This window comes from Saccostrea echinata, unplaced genomic scaffold, assembly GCF_033153115.1.
Source record: "Saccostrea echinata isolate AGI-Se365-2 ecotype Australia unplaced genomic scaffold, CSIRO_AGI_Sech_v1 ptg000052l, whole genome shotgun sequence".
Taxonomy (NCBI): domain Eukaryota; kingdom Metazoa; phylum Mollusca; class Bivalvia; order Ostreida; family Ostreidae; genus Saccostrea; species Saccostrea echinata.
The window spans coordinates 8,789,460-8,808,555 of NW_026889801.1; the positions used below are offsets into that span (position 1 = coordinate 8,789,460).

The 19,096-nt window shown below is 31.2% G+C and overlaps 2 protein-coding genes across 2 annotated transcripts in view; both read left to right on the forward strand.

The window, feature by feature from the left end:
- LOC133203839 (baculoviral IAP repeat-containing protein 2-like) overlaps nucleotides 1-19,096 on the forward strand; it is a 267,667-nt gene that overhangs the window by 61,477 nt on the left and 187,094 nt on the right. The window lies entirely within an intron of this gene.
- LOC133204268 (uncharacterized) lies at nucleotides 213-13,938 on the forward strand. The gene is made up of 14 exons (XM_061340008.1): nucleotides 213-337; nucleotides 4,000-4,146; nucleotides 6,348-6,469; nucleotides 7,003-7,095; nucleotides 7,290-7,400; nucleotides 7,953-8,057; nucleotides 8,468-8,607; nucleotides 9,449-9,671; nucleotides 9,812-9,829; nucleotides 11,127-11,378; nucleotides 11,589-11,828; nucleotides 12,149-12,217; nucleotides 13,177-13,601; nucleotides 13,635-13,938. The coding sequence occupies exons 1-13, from the start codon at nucleotides 270-272 to the stop codon at nucleotides 13,545-13,547; spliced, it is 1,959 nt and encodes a 652-aa protein (XP_061195992.1). The 5' UTR covers nucleotides 213-269; the 3' UTR covers nucleotides 13,548-13,601; nucleotides 13,635-13,938.

Consider the following 19,096-nt stretch of genomic DNA (forward strand, 5'->3'; position numbering starts at 1 on the left):
TGTGAAAAAGGATTATGAAAATAATAACGTAAAAGAAATTGAAAGAAACATGTAAGCTTAATTTAACTTAATTTAATTTTTCTATATCCCGAATAGTGGCGCAAAAAATAAAACACATACAGGAAAGAACTCCAGCATACATTAAGTTCCCTTACTGCATATTTAGGTTGGCAAATACCTCGGTTTACCTGCAGTCGTCACATTGAAATTTTAAAGCGCCCGTTATCTCAAATATTTCCATGTAATCGATTTCTAAACACCCAAACAAAATGGCGCTGTTTAGCGCATCGTTCCTTGTAGGACTGACAATTATTCATTGTACATCGAGTTTGCACTGGTAAGATTTTATTAGATTAATTAAAGGTCCAATCATAATTTTTAGAATTATGATATTTTTGCTTAAAAATTTAATTAAACTGTACGTGTTATACCCTTATACAAACTGTTAATTTATTAAAAGATCTACAGTTAGAAACATTGCCATGAGTTCATAACTTAATATTATAATATTATCAATTTAAGATTGGTTTGTACCGCTAGACTTTCCATTCCAGATACGAAGTGATCTTTGCTATTTTATTAAAATTACTACAGCGATTAGTTACGTTTTAATCATTTTTTGTATATTGTTTTTTTAAAATAAATATATCTTTTTCTGAACTTCCTACAAATATCAAAGTCGCCTCACTAAGACGTACATTATACCTGGATATTTGTTTGTAAGATCGATACGTTCATGTTTGCATTCATTATTGCGTTCTAGATCTTCCTGGTACTCACAGATCTTGAGGATTATGTACATTAACTTTGCACTGTCTTTATATATTGCGCCCCGTGTCATACGGTGACTGGCGCTGATAGGTGTAATAAAAATGCTTAATCAGGTTTATCACCCCCTGTCTTTATAATTCAAGAACAAGAAAGCCAATACAAAAAAAACTTCCCTACACATTTATGACCAGAACACTTGAAAGCCAAATATTACCTTGTTTGTTAAGATATTGATAACGAAAATGGATTTTTTGTCACCCAAATTTTTCCATTACTAAATAACTTCAAATTCATTCCATGTTTCTTTCTAATAACATAATGTTTACTTGTCAACATGTAACTACCAGTTTTGTTCTCCAATGAGTCTGAGTTCATTTGCAATTAAAAGAAAGAACAACTTAGTTTTGTGAGAAAGGTCATTTATTCAATTTACCACAAATATATTTGATCAGTTGATGACATTGTCAAAACTTCGACGGGATAAAATGAGCTGATTTATTTAGATAAAAAAATTCAATATAAAAAGTGTTTGACATGCACTGTATGCGTACTCACACTATGAAGGGGAAAGGGGGTATTGTAATACAGAAAACATTTGCGATTAAATACATCATATCTTTTGTTTTATTTTACGGTGGTATATTTAGGCAATTACTCCTTTTACTTCTTATACTGGAAACTGTTTTGTTGTTCGTAGAGATAGTTTCTTGTTCGCACGACTTACTATCTCGTTGGTACGACTTTTATATTTAAATTGTGCTGACAGCTTCATTTCATGTACCAATTAGCACTGTAAATTTCTTGATTATAAATTTTTATAGTGGAAATTTATCGTAAATCATGAAAAATTAAACTTAAATAATAATAATTGTTATAACTTTAAAAATGTGTTCCTATATAAATCATTGTTATACCCTTATAGATATCTTTCTATATATTTACTACTAATAAAAAGTCCAACAAAAGAAATGTTTATTGCATCGGTCTAACAATTTTATTGATGACCGGCCTGCCAGTCCAACATAAGAATTGTTAGACCGCAACGTCACTACCACGTCACAAGTAATTAATCGTCGTTCAATATCGGCGACTCGGAAATAGCCGAAGTTTAGAGCCGTAAGAATTGTCGTTTGCTATATGAAAGAGTATGTTTTGTAATAAATAATTTTTATGATATAATACTTTTATTATTGATTTTTTCATTTTCTCCTATTGTTTTATTTTTATTGATTAAGCCAAAGAAACTAATTGTTTATATATTGATTAAAACTGTTCAAATATTTTCATTTTAATTCTTCTATCTGAAGTGAAGGGTATAACAAAACAGTTATAGACTTGGATTCGGGCTACATATAATTTTCCGGACCTGAAGGTGAAAATGTTGCCCTTTGCCTGCGACCTCGGGCAACATTTTCATCTTCAGGTCCAACAAATCATATGTTGCCCTCATACCCAGTCAATAACTGTATAATACTAATGAAAGTTTAACATTTCCAATGTTTTACTGAGCGGGCATATAAAAATCGATGTTTGACCGCAGAGTGAGATATTGGACCTATGTCGATGAGATGTTGGACCGCTTACATCACATAATGGGCGGAGTCAGCTAAATCTCATTTGCTTTCGTTGGTATATGTCAAAAAAAGTAATAATAAAATAAATAGATAAAAGGTATTACAAAAACATTTATTGACTGTGTTCTCGGGTAAAATGGGTTTTGTCGACCCCTCGAACCAAACTGTTTGCCTTCGGCCTAAAGGCCTCAGGCAAACAGTTTGTTTTTTTTGGGGGGGGGTCCAACAAAACGCAGTCAATAAATGTATATTGTAGTGATAAAGAGGGTTTTTAACTTTTTATTCATTTATCAGCTATAGAAACATTCAACTTGCTATGATTATGTTTAAGATCGTAACCCAGGGGTTTTCTCTACGTTACACTACGTTGAATGTGGTGTAACGAAGAGAAAACCCGTGGGTCCCGAAGATGATTTGGCATAAAATATTGACATATCATTTGCGGTACTGCTTTTTAAAAAGACTTATAAACTTTTTCGTGTTATCTTGCATCATCAGTTTTAAGTTCTTCAATGAAAGCCCTAGCTTAAGGGATTATACACAGGGGAGGGGGGGGGTAAAAATATTTTCATTTTCAAACAAGGTTAAGTTTTAATTAAGAGTGAGAGGTACAAATAATTTATACCCGTTTATAGTTTGTGACTCATTTTAAATGCAGGCTATCGATGGAATTTGCTTTCCACTCCCTAGTGTTTTCCAAAATGATTTGTTATACTTTCAGACTTTACAGAAGCAGATCAAGCAAATTAAAAAAGGTTTCGGGGTCCAGAAATGGGATCTTGGATCCACAGGAGATTTTATCTAAACTTTATTTATTATAGAAAAACTGTCACAAATTAAACAGTATATGTAATACATTTCTCTTTTTCCCTCATCCAAATATATACTGAAGTCAGCTTCTGAATACCCAGACTTTGGTCAGTTAAATATATGATCAGTGCAATAAGTCGTGCGAACAACATCTCGTGCGAACAACATAATATTTTCCAACATAAAAAGGAAGAAAAATTGCATGTCCTAAATATGCCACTGCATTATTTTGTCTTAGAACCTATTATTAATTTTAAAAGAGAAGCAAGATTGAGATTAGACTGATCAATTTCAGGTTTAACAATTAGACAAAATAGAAAATTCTTTTGTGCAATACTTTAAGTGTTCTTTTGTTTGTTTGTTTGTTTGTTTGTTTTTTTATTCTAAATTATCTTTATTCAATACAATGCGAAATATATCACATTGCTCCGCATAATGTCTTTAATTTCTGCTGAATAACTTAAACAATTAGAAGTTCATTTCACATTTTTTTTTCAATCCTCTTTTCTAAATATAAAAAACATTCCTGCAAAAAAAATTATAAATGTAATTTGATTTAAAACCTGTATTTTTTTCAAATTGAAACAATATACATGTACATGAAAAAGATTCTTCTTTGATAATTGTTAAATGAGGCATTTATTCTTAAAGTCCGGCTTTAAAGATTTATAATTTCAAAACTTTTAATTTAAGACTTAAAGCTTCGTATCAAGCACAAGGCTCGATTATTCATAAATATTTTACTTTTTCCCATAATTGTTCTTCATTACCTTTCCTTTTTGTTTAAAACCTTTGACAGTACCACGTATTTTATAATACACCGTATTATCACTTACAATTATAGGTATCAAACATTGACACCCCTGGGATTAAATCATTGCCCAGAAACTGGGGGAGAGGGAAACTTCTGCTACGATCTGATCCAATCAAGTAACAACTGCTCTTACATCTGCGAATACGCCAGACCTCTGGAATTTTTCTTACGAGATATGTGAGTATTTAAAATGATCATATTTGAGCATTTTACCATATTATGATACGTACAAAAAATACAATATTTTATACTCAATATTTTAAGTTTGTTCATCGTGGCGGAAAAAATAAGGATTGGCTGAATATACAAATTTCTCTAAACTGGATTTAGTCAATTAAAATATACATCTTATATATGTAGCCATCTTGAAAAAAAATCAATTCATATTTATTCAAAAAGCAACAGCATATACATGTACATGTCCCAAAACGTTTCCTTTCAAAGAAAAAAACTCCTTGTGATTAAAAACTTCATATTCCTTTAAGATGGGCTCATAACCTAATGCTATGATACTATAATACAGTATACTTAGTAGGGTGAGATTGTCTGTTAATTTTTATACTATTTTTTACTATAAATACCAATGTATTTAGATCTTTATAGAAAGATAATGATGACCCGAATGTTTAACTTTTTAAAGCCTCAGATATTATAATTTTTGAAAGTTAAAATGCATTTCAGAGTTTTTAACATTTTTGATTCGATAGAACTCTGAAGAAAAAGAAGAATAACATTGGGGTATGATTAAGTTTACTTCGCGGGCAAGTAGAGATTTAAAACACGTTTAGTGAAGGAAAAATTGAATGTCAAAAGAGATGAAAATTGTCGTCATATGTTTTTCGTCCACTGAATCATGCATGTTCGTAAAAGTCCTTCAGTACAGAATATTCGTAAATCATTTTTTTCCTCAAGATGTTGGGCGAATTTATTTATCTGAATGTATGTACTGTACTTAATGAAAATCGTCATACGAAAGTCATTATAACATTTTTGGTCAAATTGTGAAAGAAGAAACATCGTCCGAAATAACGAAATTTGCACAGATTAGGGAAAAAATCATAAAAGGGGAATATAACGGTGGACTTTGAATGACAGAAGTTAACCTAATTCACACGCAATCATCAGAGATTTAGCAATGTCTACAATTCAGAATAATTTATCCCTCATATGAATTATTGCGCACTACCCTTATAACAATTTATGATATCCTGTGACCCGTTAATAGTAGCCAATAAAGTAGAATTCCTATTGACATTGGAGTGGGACAATTCAAATAAATCAGTCGAATTAACCTGTCACAAGTCATTTTCTTTTCCTGTTTCAAATAATAGAGAAAACACAAAAAACAAATAGTTTCTAAAAACGGTGCATATGTAGCTCTTTGTGTTACCTATATTGGTTTCCAAAAGAATAAATTAACCACAAAAGCTATTTATTTAGCGGAGAAGATTAATATGTCAGGGATGATCGATACGTGAAATCAAACATTTTTATCATAAAACGTTATGAGTTGGGTTTCTTTTTTTACTTTTTTTTTTTTTTTTTTTTTTTTTTTTTTTTTTTTTTTTTTTTTTTTTTTTTGCTGTGAGTTTGATAAGTAATCACACCAATGTTGAAACCTTGTATTGGAATTTTTCAGAATTAATCTAAGATTTTTTTTATCTTTGAGTGAAGTAATATAGATATGGTAAAGCATTTTAGCTAGTGATGCATGGTTACACGATTTAAAATGAAATAATCTTTCAATGAATGAAGCATCCAACTATTTTTTTTACCATTAACCAATGAAATATGGAGACAACGAAAAATAATCAAGCTTAAAAGTTCATTGAAACAATAAAAATCAGGATCAGAGCAAACATGGACCTCTAAAAACATCAAAGGTGGGATCAGGTACCATGGAGGAGTAAGTATTCCCTGTCGTCCGGTCACACCCCGTGTGCTTATTGTCATGATCTGGCGAACAGAAAAAATCCTGTAGACAATTCAGTGTTTAAATAATGGCCTAACAATTCGTATGAAAAAACTTAGTCAGCATTCGACTTTATGATAGATTGTATTGGCTGACAAGGTAATTGTATCGATCCTAGAACTTGCGAAATCATGACTTTAAACGAGGCCATTGATATCCCTGTTTCATCAATTTGTTTGTCAATAGCTTGCCTCGTTTTTAAGAAATTGTTGGTAAGTGGAGCATGCTCTTGCGTATCGAGTCAACTGGGAGCTACGATGAAAAAATACGATTCTATTCTATCTATTAATCATTAATCTTAACTCTTTTCCTCATACAAATCATTTTAAAAATCAAATTAGTGTAGTTAAAATAGAAAGTGTGCTCTATTTATTTCGATAATAATAAAATATAACATTTATACCAGTTATAATCTATGCGAACATCCCGAGTGGCCATCCTCTAAGAATATTCGATGTCATTACTACCAATGCCAGAGAAAGTGCTGTAGTGGATGGGCGCTGGATGACTATGGAAGATGCACTGTTGGTAAGTCTTCCATGACTGCAATGACGTACACGTAAAATGATGATTGCTTTGACCAGGTGTATTATTTAAAACCTTCAATAAACACCTAGTGAACATACTTTCATTTCATGTACTGTTGACGTTCAAAAATTTCTTTTAGTTATTTCAAGTGGTAAAGTGTAAGAGAATGTAAAAATATGCAGCGTTAAAGAATAATTGTATTTTATAAAGCCCAAGATTGAATTAAGTATTTTGTTACATATTGTACCTTGAGAAGCCAACAAAAAAATATGAGTATTATTGAAAATTCCCGAAAACATTAATTTTAATGCAAAATATTATGTTACAGATTTATAAAACAGGACAGAACACTAAATTATTTAGTGACAGTATAATGAATCGATATCTTAATAAATTGAACATGCATGATAGTGAACCAGGCGATTTTGTGGGAATTAGTACACCTGATTTAAAACATTTCTTTTCATTTCATTCCTTTCATATTTGGATAAGGAGACAGGTAATTGTATTTGCATGTTTTTTCTGTGTTTCAGAAAGTAAAGGAATCGAGTGTCTCAACGGCGGAACACCATTTGGTGATAATTGTATATGTCCAAAGCATTTCGTGGGCAAACAATGTGAAACAGGTAGAATCCGATTATGTATGTATGTAGATGTAGTCAATCACTTCTAAATATGAATATATGTATAAATACGTGTAACTTAATGTTTTCAAATTTTATATCTTAATAATCTTGAAATCCATCGAATCCAGTTTATTTTTGGATTTTGTGACTAAAATTAATTCTTTTTTTTATTATTTCAACTTATCGTTATTAAGCTGTCTGTGGAGGAGAATGTCTTAATGGCGGTGAATGTAGGAAAGTTGATCCCCTGTCGCCTCCGAAGTGTATCTGTTCAGCCAATTTCACGGGTCACCTGTGCGAGAAACGTGAGTATATGTTATATTTCTACCAAAATATTTCTTCAAAATGAATCATAATTATAAATTTTTGTATGAAACATATTTGTATATACATGTATATGTATGTATAGGCCCTAGCAAATATCTAGTAGGTATCAATCAATTTAGTACTTTGCCCAAATATGGCACATTTCAGGATTTTTCGGGGGGGGGGGGGGAGGGGAGTTAACTATCATTTACAATATACAGTCAAAGCTCGTTATCTCGAACTTGATCAGACAAAGTAAAGACTTCGAGATCTCCAAGAATAAAGAGGTTAAAATACTTAAAGACTTTCAAGTGACTTCGACATATCCATGGTATTTGAGATATCAATGTTAGAGATACCGTTCAACTGTACAGAGATGATGAAAATTAACAAATTGAAGGAAATTTAAGAATTGTAAAGATATAGATTTCATTAAGAGAAAATTTCATTATGTAAAAAAAAGAGTGAATTCAATTGGTTTTACAATATTCATTATTATATTTTATTATCTAAGTGTAGAATTCTTACAAACGTACTTCACTCACTTTCAGCTGTCTGTGGTGATGGTTGCCAAAATGGCGGTTCCTGTATTTCGCAATATTATGGAGTAGCTTGTAAATGTCAACATGGCTTCCTTGGTCCTTGGTGTGAAAAGAGTAAGTAGTTTATCATGCATTGATAAAATATCCTCTTTAATGTTTTCGTTATATCCTCGTTAATGGTTACACAGTTACAATGTAAATTATAAAATCCTTTGCTGCTTCGGTTAAGCTATTCCATCATCTCTGGCTTCCATTCACTTTATATGGACATCTTATGCACTTCGGTTGTCATTCTCTCAAAGACCTTTTAACTCATCATAAAAGTCTATATTAATACATTAAATTCTTTTCCATATTTAGCATAAACATTTAGAGGTAAATTAAATTTCATATGAAACATTCCTTTGTCTATTTATATATCTTTTGTTTTCAAATCAGTCATAAAAATAAATGTTAATTGTCAGTTTTCAAATACTGAACCTTTTTTATTCTTATTATCACTGTATATCACTGTGCTTCACTAGGGCGTTGTGATAAATGCCATTTCATCCACGGAAATTATGACACTTCTTGCTCGCATACCTGCAAGAGCGACGATGACTGCCAGAGAGAAGAAACTTGCTGTGAACATGAAGGCAGAAACATCTGTGTAGTCAAAAGAGAGGTATCATATAAACATCTGTGTAGTCAAAAAAGGGGTATTATATAAACCACCCTAATGATTTTTCTAGTGTTATTTTGATACTTAATTTTATTTGAATATTTTACTTGTTTTCTGTACACTTCTTTTGAATTGGGGTTTGATAAGTGAGTTGAAAAAGCATTTAAATGAAGGCTTGAAAATTATCCCGAAGATGTAAATTCACTTGATGTTTTTATAATATAAGTAGAGGCATCCTGTCCGCATCCATTGAAGATGAATTTGTACTTTTTTTAAGTAGATCACGAATAAATAACGAAATTGTAAACATGAACGGTTGTTTTATTATTTGTGGATAAAATATAGTTTGTTTAATGATTCAGATATCATACGTGAATGCAAATACGTGACTGTATTTAATGGTATATCGTATCATAAGTGGATTTAATAATTGGTTACTTCTTATATTCTCACTTTCGTCTTCGTTGATAATCTGTCGTTTTTAAACAACCACTAAGAGTCTAAGATGTTCAGTTGCCTTTTCAAGGAACTATTTTCAGTATTTTGATTAAAAAAAAAAGGAGGAAGAATTCACACACACGCATATGTATGGAATAGTCTGACAACATTTCTGATTTCCATAAAAAAGGTCTTTTAAGAATCTTGACTTTCATGAAATTTTAATTCTTATATTTTTAGGAAGTCCTTCAGATCAATCATAAACCATTATGTTTACTAAAAAATCTTTTTTTTTAAATCTTGTTAATTTCCTATTACAATTACTGTCAATGATATCTTTCCATATCTTTTACAATGTAGCTAAAGTACATGAATATTCAAAGAGTACTAATTGAATACATTTTAGAAAGCCCACCAAAAATGTATTTATGGCAGAAAAGCAGTTTACGTCGGTGAAAGTATAACAAACATATCTGGTAAAAAGTGTCTCTGCATGCCGGGATATATTTATGGCAGTCTTAACTGCGATGAAGACGTTTGTGAGGAAGATGATGAAGAAGAGAACACGTGCATTCACCATGGAGATGGGATAATGCACGACAATGACAAGGTTGAAGAGGAAATTTCTGGTAACCTTTCAAATACTCTTCTTATGCTCTCTGTATTAGTAATTCAAGTTAGTAAGAAAAGTAATATAATTTTTTTAACTGTGTTTGCACATTGAGAGTAATTAAAATCAGTGAGAATTTTGTTTAATTTCAAATTTCAGATGATATCCTGTATGAGCGTAAGTGAAATTTAAATATTTGATTTTAGCTTACCTGAGCTGAAAGTTCAAGTGAGCTTTTCAGATCGCCCGTTGTCTGTCCGTCCGTCCGTCTGTAAACTTTTCACATTTTCGACTTCTCAAGAACCACTAGGTCAATTTTAACCAAACTTGGCACAAAGCATCCTTGTGAAAAGGAGATGGTAAATTGTTGAAATAATGGACCAAGTCATCTTCCAAGAGAAGTTAATCACCAAAAGGCACAAATAGAGCGGTGTCATTAAAAATCTTCTTTTCAAGAACCATTGGGCCAGTAAAGGTGAAATTTAATATGTGGAAGCATCCTAAGAAAGTGCAGATTTTAAATTGTTCAATTTATTACCCCACCCTCCATCCCCAAGAGATATAGTGTTGCCAAACAGGGGTTGAAAGTTTTACTTTTAAATATATATAAAAGTCATTAAAAAGCTTCTATACTAAAGAATATTCTAAATTATTCAAATGGACTAGGGGTAGGGTGAGAGCACACAATAAAGAATAAAAGTTTTACACTGAAATATACAGGAAACATGTTTACAAAAATGTTCTTTTCAAGAACCATTGGACTTGAAAAGGCAAAACGTGTGTGAAAGATATAAAGTAGTTTGTAAATTGTTCAAATTATGGTCCCGGGGTAGGGTGGGGCCACGATGCGGGTTCAGTTTCGCATGGAACTAGTGGAGTTTTGTTTTTGTTTTTTTTTTTTTAAAGATCTTCTAAAGAAACACAGTATAACCATAACTTTGCAAACATTAAGAAGTTGTGTGGAATTTTCTTTTTTCAAAATTATTTTCAAATTATGGACAAGGTTAAAGTTGGATAAAATCAGTATCAAATTTTACATATTAAATGTATATAGGAAAAGAGGCTTCTTCTCAAATAAATGCAAGGCTATAATAGTCATTTTGATATTGCATCCCCATGGTGTGTAGATTCAGAAATCCTTTGAGTTAGGGTCGGGTCAGAATATGGAAACACAATTTTTCAGGGGAATATAAAAATATTTTGAAAGTTTTCTGAAAAAACAGCAGGACTAAAGTAACTCAGGTGAATAATGTGGCCCATTGGCCTCGTTATGAAATCATATCAATATTTTTTCTCAATTCATTTTATTTCAACAGAAATATAGTAAATACTAACAATTAACACACTTGAAGTTTCCTTAATAATTTCAAAATACTGACCTTTTTAGTAATCAGTCAGGAAATACAAGCTATGATACAATACTTCAATCTGAAATCTGATTTTTTTTTAGTATCTGAAATATTTGATTTTGTAGTTCCCAGAATTTACAATTGTCCATCCACATATTCAAGAGTGATGGTAGAGGTCCAGGAGGATTCCAATGTAGCTCTTATGTACCACCAATTCAAGGCAATAAATTACCTTGGAAGAGAGCTTCAGGTGTATGTTAGCCAGCAGAAGTTCTATGCCTGCAACTGTTCGTATGGTCAACGTGTTAGGGCCAACGCTACTGCTGTTGATCAACATGGTGGCAAAACAATTTGTTGTTTCACTGTACAGATTGTGGGTGAGATTGAGTACATGTATACCATATGTATCGGGACTTCGATATAAAAATCTTTTCAAACTAAAGTCTAAACAAAAGTGCATGAGATAGACAGTTTAACGTTATTATTTACATTATTTACTGACTCTTTACTTGCTTATCACTCATTTCATTAGTATACATGTATTACTTTATTAAATAGCATGTATGACTTATTCTATCCAATTTAAGATCGTTATCCTCCCAAACTATCTCACTGCCCCGTGGATATATATGCCATAGCAGGGGAAAGGATATCCTGGACGATTCCAAAGGCCACGGACAACGTGGGTATCAGGGACCTATGGATAGAACCTAGAGTTCATAATGGATCTCGTATTGAAACTGGTGATCACATGTTTCGCTATGTTGCGGAAGACTGGCATGGCAACAGAGCAGAATGCAGGTTCCTCGTCAGTATAAAGAGCGCGGGTAGGTAGTTGTCATGGTAATTTTACAAACAACATTTTCAAATACTAGTATTTGATTGAAACTGATAACATAACATAAGAGTTAAACTTCTCTTAGCAGGCTTAAATTCTTGGAAGACAATTTTTGAAATGAAAGCAATACTGTATCTAATTTATCATACAAAATTAACAGATCGTACAAGTAGCATATAAAATAAATTGGATTTTATTTACGGTTGACATAAATACTCTGTATTCTTCATGAAAAGCACAATTAACTTCTTGGTACCATTTTAACATCAGTTTTGTTTCTAAGCTTTACAAAGCAATGGTAATTTTCAGACTCCTCAGAAAACGGATGGTCATCTGAACTGAGGTCCCGGGTAACAACAAACACTCCTGTCATAATAGGTATGTTTGGCTCTCTATGATAATGAAATTATTGTATTGTTTATTTTCCTTGTAAATATTCATAGAGGAACATTTACGAATGAAATGATCATTTACACGCTTGAACCAAATTGAGAGTGAATTTTGAGTTTTCAAAATTATTAACCATTCGCCAGAAAAATGAAAGCACTGATATTTTTTATACTGGAAATGAGTGCAATAACATTTTTTTGGAAAATCTTTCCTAAAGAGACTTTACTTGATAAAAAAAAAAATCGAAACGACCATTAAACAAAAGTACGGATACATGATTTGTTCTTTCTAAATAAATGAAATCATAATTGCTTTAAAGGGGCCTGGACACAGTTGCATTGCAGTTTTGTTTATAATTTTAAATTTCTATATTTATTCAAAAAATAACTTCATTTTAATGAATTTAAATTGCATGAAAAAAAATTAAACCTCAATGACCAAGATATTCTTCATATTACCATTAAGTAAAAAATCTGTGTCTGTAAACATGTGCACGAGCTCTGTTATTGTTAATGTTTACGTTTTTCAGGGTGTGTTCAAAATTAATGTTAACTCTGCACACATCACTGAACATAAACTGACAAAACTGAAGTGTTAGTTTTGCTGCCTCACATTTTTAATCTGAATGCTCTGGAATATAGTTTTATTTTTTTTTATTTATACACAATCAATTTTCCACATTAACTTAAGAAAAAATTCTACTTCATGAAAGTGCAAGGATGTGTCAATCAAACGCGTCCCAAAATTCCATTTTTCAGATAAAAGAAGTTCCTAAACACAAATTCAAAATAAATTGGTCTGAAATCCCCTAGCAACATGTTAGTCATGATCTTATATCAAAAATTTTAAAAAATATTAACTTGAAGTCTGTGTCCAAGCCCCTATGATATACAAGTTCGTTAGCTATTCAGTAAGGACTAATAAACGTTTCATCATCGCCATCTTAGGAGCAAGTGTTGTGGGAATCATGGCGATAGCACTTCTGGTCATACTCGTAGTGGTTTTCCGCCTCTGTAGAAGAGCCAGGATTTTAAGGAATCGCCCATCAAGAACTCATGGAACAGTACTCTCCACCACACAATCACAGCAGTTAGACGCTTGCTTATCCGAACCTCCGCCATATGAGGTCGCTGCAATCGATAAACTTCCAGACTACAAACCACGTGATGACCCACCCATATATGAAGATATCTGTAATGTAAAGAAAAACAGTGAAGAAATCGGAGGATGCACTAATCCAATCTATACAATATCAGGATCAAGCGATAATATCCATGGAGTTCCGGTGAACACGAACACAATTGTCACTGATGTTTAACGCTCTCAGTGAACTGAGTTGTTTTCCTTTCTTTTGTAGCATAATATGTAACCTCTGTGTATTGCATTGTTTCAAGATTATTCCTACAATTTTATGAATTGAAATGATTAAGATACTTTTTTATTTCTTGAACAGCTTTTATTCTTGCATTTTCATTTTGTGCCATTGGACTTTTAAACATGTCGAATTTGATGATTTAAACCGTGAATAGTTTCTGTATACGTTAACCAAGACATATTTGTACATGGTAACACAAATTTAACTACACATGCATTCATGATATTGTATTTAAATCAAAATAGTAATTTATATCTTAATGATTTTAGTGCTTAAAATCTTATTCCTTTTGTTAAATTTATTCTTTGTTGATTTTGTGAAAGATTAAATGAAATTCAATCTATGAAGAGCTTTCCTGTTTTATATATTTATCCTCCTTTTTTTAAAAAAAGAAACTTTAAAAATTTGTAATGAACATGGTTGTAAAAGAAATATATGATTATAGATTTAATTGTTCAAAAAGGTATGAGGCAATGCGTAAGTTAAATAAATGCTTTAAAATAAATGTATCTTATATCTACATGGTAATAAAATTCGACAAAATCCTCCTTTCATAAATGCTTCATGGTTTAATCAGTTGTCCTGATTATTACAATAAACTTGTTATGTATAATTAGCAATATCTCCTATGGGACTGGTTTCCAGTTAATTGAATACAAAAAAAATTATCATTTCAATTAATCATACAAGGAGATCAAATTTTATGACAAACAGAAAAAAGAGCATCATGCCAACAAGTTATACCATTCATGACCATAAAACAATTGCAGGTGCTGCATTTCTCATTTGATACTTACGGAAGCCCATTAGTGCCAAGTCTGCCAACCTGTATATACATGTATAAACTAAAAGCTTTATATAAAAGCAAAACTCAATATATAAAGGAAATGCGAAATAAAAAAAAACTCGATATATATAAAGGAAATGCGAAATAAATATATATACCAAACCTCGATATATATAAAGAGAAATGCGAAATATACAAACAAAACTTGGATATATATAAAGAGAAATGCCAAATGTGAAAACAAAATCTTGATATATATAAAGAGAAAATTTTCCATCGCCTGACATTTCATGACCTTCATTACATCAGGTATTCGCCAACATCTGATAAGCGGTTTCCCGAGCTACTGTTAGAGTGCAAACGGTTGATGTGGCTCAGTTTCAGGATGGTATTCAGTGTATTGTGTTTTCTTTATTTGTATGTCTAAATATGATGATTACAACTAAAGCTAATAAACTACTGTTCTTCTTACATTTCAAACGTGTGGAGCAGAATTGAATCAAAGAGACATTTTTGCTCAAAATGTATATTCCATAGCACTAAAAATTGGGGGTCTTTTCAATTGAAATATAATTCAGTGCAAAAATGCATTTGTGTTATCTGTGTAATCTTGATGGAGAGCTGAGCGATACAGGTCACGCAGTGGAAAATGTTCTCTACATATATTTCCTATTTCTCTTTATATATGTTGAGGTTTTGTTTCTATATTTCGCATTTCCTTTATATATTTCGAAGTTAAGTTGTTTTTTTTTTATTTCGCATTTCCTTTATATATTGAGATTTGCTTTTATATATTGCTTTTCCTTTATATATACAGGTTGGTACTAATGGGCTTCCGTAGATACTTGACCATAACAAATGTATCAAATGAGATATGGAGTACCGGGATTATAATTCTATAAATTTTGCATCATAACATTAAAAGAGTTGTAACTCTTGTATAGCTTCCAAGCTCTGCGGTTCATAACGTGTTGCATTTCCTGGCCTGGTGATTCCCCCTGAAGCCTGTACATATTTTTTTCCTCCCACTCCATTTAACATTAGTATTTCTTAGACAAAATAGAAACCATCATTTTAAGCTCAGATATCAACCAAAATTTTTAACAAATGTGGCTTATATTTTTCCGACTTCTTAAGAATTTTAGGAAGTTATAAAAAGATTTGAAGGATATACTGATATAACTATGTCAAAATGCTTTCATTTGAAAATTTAAAAAAAAAAAAACAAAAACAAAATATTTATATGCGAAGAAAAATAGAACCAAGTTTTAATGAATTGTTTGTGACTTCCACTTGAATTATTAAATAATAATGAATTGCATCAAAATATCTCTTGTATAAATACATACCTGCACTTCCGTCCCAAAAGGAATCTAAAGAATTTTTTTTTTTAAATGGCTTATATAGATAATGAATATATTTAATTGGTTTCCTAACGATACTGTTATGAGGAAAGTCAAGACATAAACCTTCCCCTGTTGTTGCCCTCTACCAAATATCCTATAACAGTCTAAATAAAATAAACAGTAGACATTATCTGGGTTTTTTATCCAATGTGCTTTTCATTTGCTAAATAGAGAAAGTTTCACTAGATTTGATTTTGGTAAATGTAACATTTTTTTAATTAGTCACTATTCATCCTGCTGTACCTGAGATGCCAATTATTCTATTTGTATAATGATTGATTTACTGTTTAACACATATATTATATGTTAATCCTACTACAAAAATACATATACTGTAATTTAGTATAACTAGTATAATTCAAACACTGATCCAGAAATAGAGTTCAATAGGGCATTGGCCTAAAATAACAAAGTAGTAATAAGCCAAAAATATAGAAATCATACTACAAATATGGAAATAACAATTAAAATAATTTTACAGTAAATGTTTAATCAAAATATACTTTACCAAAAACAAAATGGAATCAATTCGTACTTAAATCTTACAGACTCATTATTATTAAAGTGTCAACTTTGGCTTTAAAAAATATTAAAGTAGAAACTTGTAATCAAAATAATTACATGAATGAACTCTTTAGATAAGAATGAAACAGATAATCAAGTATAAATGTTACATATCAATAGATGCTTAAGTAAAGTTTCATTGTAAATCGAAGATCCAAAGTAAGTTTTATATATATACATGTAGATTAAAATATGAATTATAAATAACTTTCATATTTCTTTTGCTAGGGTACCTCATATCAAAATATTTTTGTATATTAAGAAACTCGGATATAAGGAAATAATTTAAATTTTGGTTGTAATGCGTCTGATTGGATGATAAATTAGTTTATATCCTATAACCTGTGTTGCCTACGTCACAAACTCATCAATCCGTTTGACGTTACCTTTAAAATATGTTCAATTTTATGCCATTTTTTGAAGGAGAAATTGTCTTACTTTCTGCACTTATTGATCGAAAATTAAATCATAAGGGATAAATTTAATAGCTTTGCGGCTTATAACTCGTAAACTACACCAACCCAAATTATACTGTATTATTTGCATTTGGATAGCTATCAAATTCATTTCTTAATTTAAGAAAGTCATGTCCCAATGACTTCCTCATGTACACACTTCGATAAGTTTGGGGTAAAACACAGAAATAATTACTTTTATGTTTAGGGTAGTTCCAATGGATCATCCCATTCTGTTTACATGTATAGTTATTACAAAGTAGAGGAATTAAGTTAAAATATCGATATCATTACAAGTTTCACTGCGGAAAGTTCCAACTCACATATGCATTGATTCGAAACATTTTCTTATAATATTTTGTTTTACCAGCCACACTGGATATATCTTGGCAGCGATAGTATTTTATTGCCATCTACACTGCCCTGTACATTTATGCACCGTACTTTCTTCAGATGATGTTCATTTTAGAAATTACCAGATGGGTGCCATGAAAAGGTCAAGCGCGCATTTTATTGATCTGAATGGGGTTTGACATTGCAAATTTGATAATGTAGCATATAAATGGTGGCGTATTCAGTTCTTTTGAATTTTGGCGTAAGTGTAAGAAATGTCAATGCCTATTACTGGTCGAACCATAAACATAAACTTGAGTTTATTTTTGTAGAATTGAGATATTATTGTTCTGGCGTGATGTAATTTTTTAATTAATAATTGAAATAATTCACATTATACATTATTACACGACTCTAAATGCATGGCCACTGAATGCCTTTGTGATACGTATTTCTATGTTCATGTAATCATTGTTCGCTACATATGCATAGGACAGGAATTTTTACTTTGTTTTCACTTGAAAAACTTAAAAATAAATGCAATATATACTCTTCAATAATATTTCATTATATTCAACAGCTAAGATTAGTGTATTTTAAACTTGATAATTTCAAAACAATAGAAACAAATTTCAGAATTATAAATGAGAGCAAAATTAAGGGCGATATTTAAGTATACCCGACAATAGCCGATATCACTTAGAATGTTTAATTACATCTACATTGAACAATTGCATATCACATATTCTCAAATAATTGATAAAAATATATAGTAGAGTGTACCCTCTTAAATTGTGGCTAGTGCTAGTTAGAATAATTAGATGAAAGTGCTTCCAATTATTAAGCAATGTGAAAACCTTTTAAAAATTCTGTATTGATAGATTATCAAAGTTGAATGTTGCTAAAACATTTTATAAAATGAAAACCATTTTTTTTTTATTATTTGAAGTTTTATTAGTATTTTAAATATTCTGTCTGTAGAATGTAATATCTTAGGATATTTTTTTCCCACTAAGCCGCCTTCACGCTCAATTTTTTTTTTATTTCATCAATATTAAAAGTACATGTACGTGCATTGAGAAATAGCTTAAAGATGCATCGTTCATAATTTTCTTTGAAATTGCAACTAGTTATATTATAAGAAAAATGATTACGTCAATTTAGTATCCCATTACATCTGTATTTGACAAATAGGTAAATATACTAATATTCTTTGGGTTAACCTTCAAAAACTCATGCAAAAATTTGTTCAACACTAGATAAAGAATGTCAGTGTGCGTTTTCTTTACAACCATACCAATCCCGATTTCACAGGGGACATGTCATATTTTCCTATGACTTCGCGGTCTCAGTTTATTACTTACTCTTAAGTGCAGATTCTAGACGGTTTAAGTGTATACAACGCATTGTGTGCAGCCGCCTACCGCTATAATTGTTTAATTTCACAATGATGCATTCGATAAATGGGATTTTAGAAAGAAGAGAATCCTGTGATACCGTTAGTCAGGCTAAAAGGTGATTCGTAATTACATCAGACGACACTTAGTCCTGCTGCTGATGTTATCGAACTTTCCCGCTTTTTGTGAACATTTATATCGCGAGTACAATTGGATAAAATCGGATTTCTGCTTCAATATATTAGACGACAAAGTTTCCTACGAATATTGGATAAAGGATTTCGAGAATGATAAGTCTGCAAGAAGCAGTCGGAAATCTTACTACAGGAAATGAAACCGACGCGTTACATCGACAGTACAACTTAGAAATGTTGAACGCCAGAATTCCAAGTATGACTATTCTCGGGACACTGATTTTTTTCGGAGTCATAGGAAATGCTGTTGTGATATATATATACAGGAAAAAACTGTCTACTCATCCTGAACTCTGGTATTTTATTCCTTGGTTAGCCTTTTTCGATTTTATTGCCACTGTTTTAGGTGCATCCCT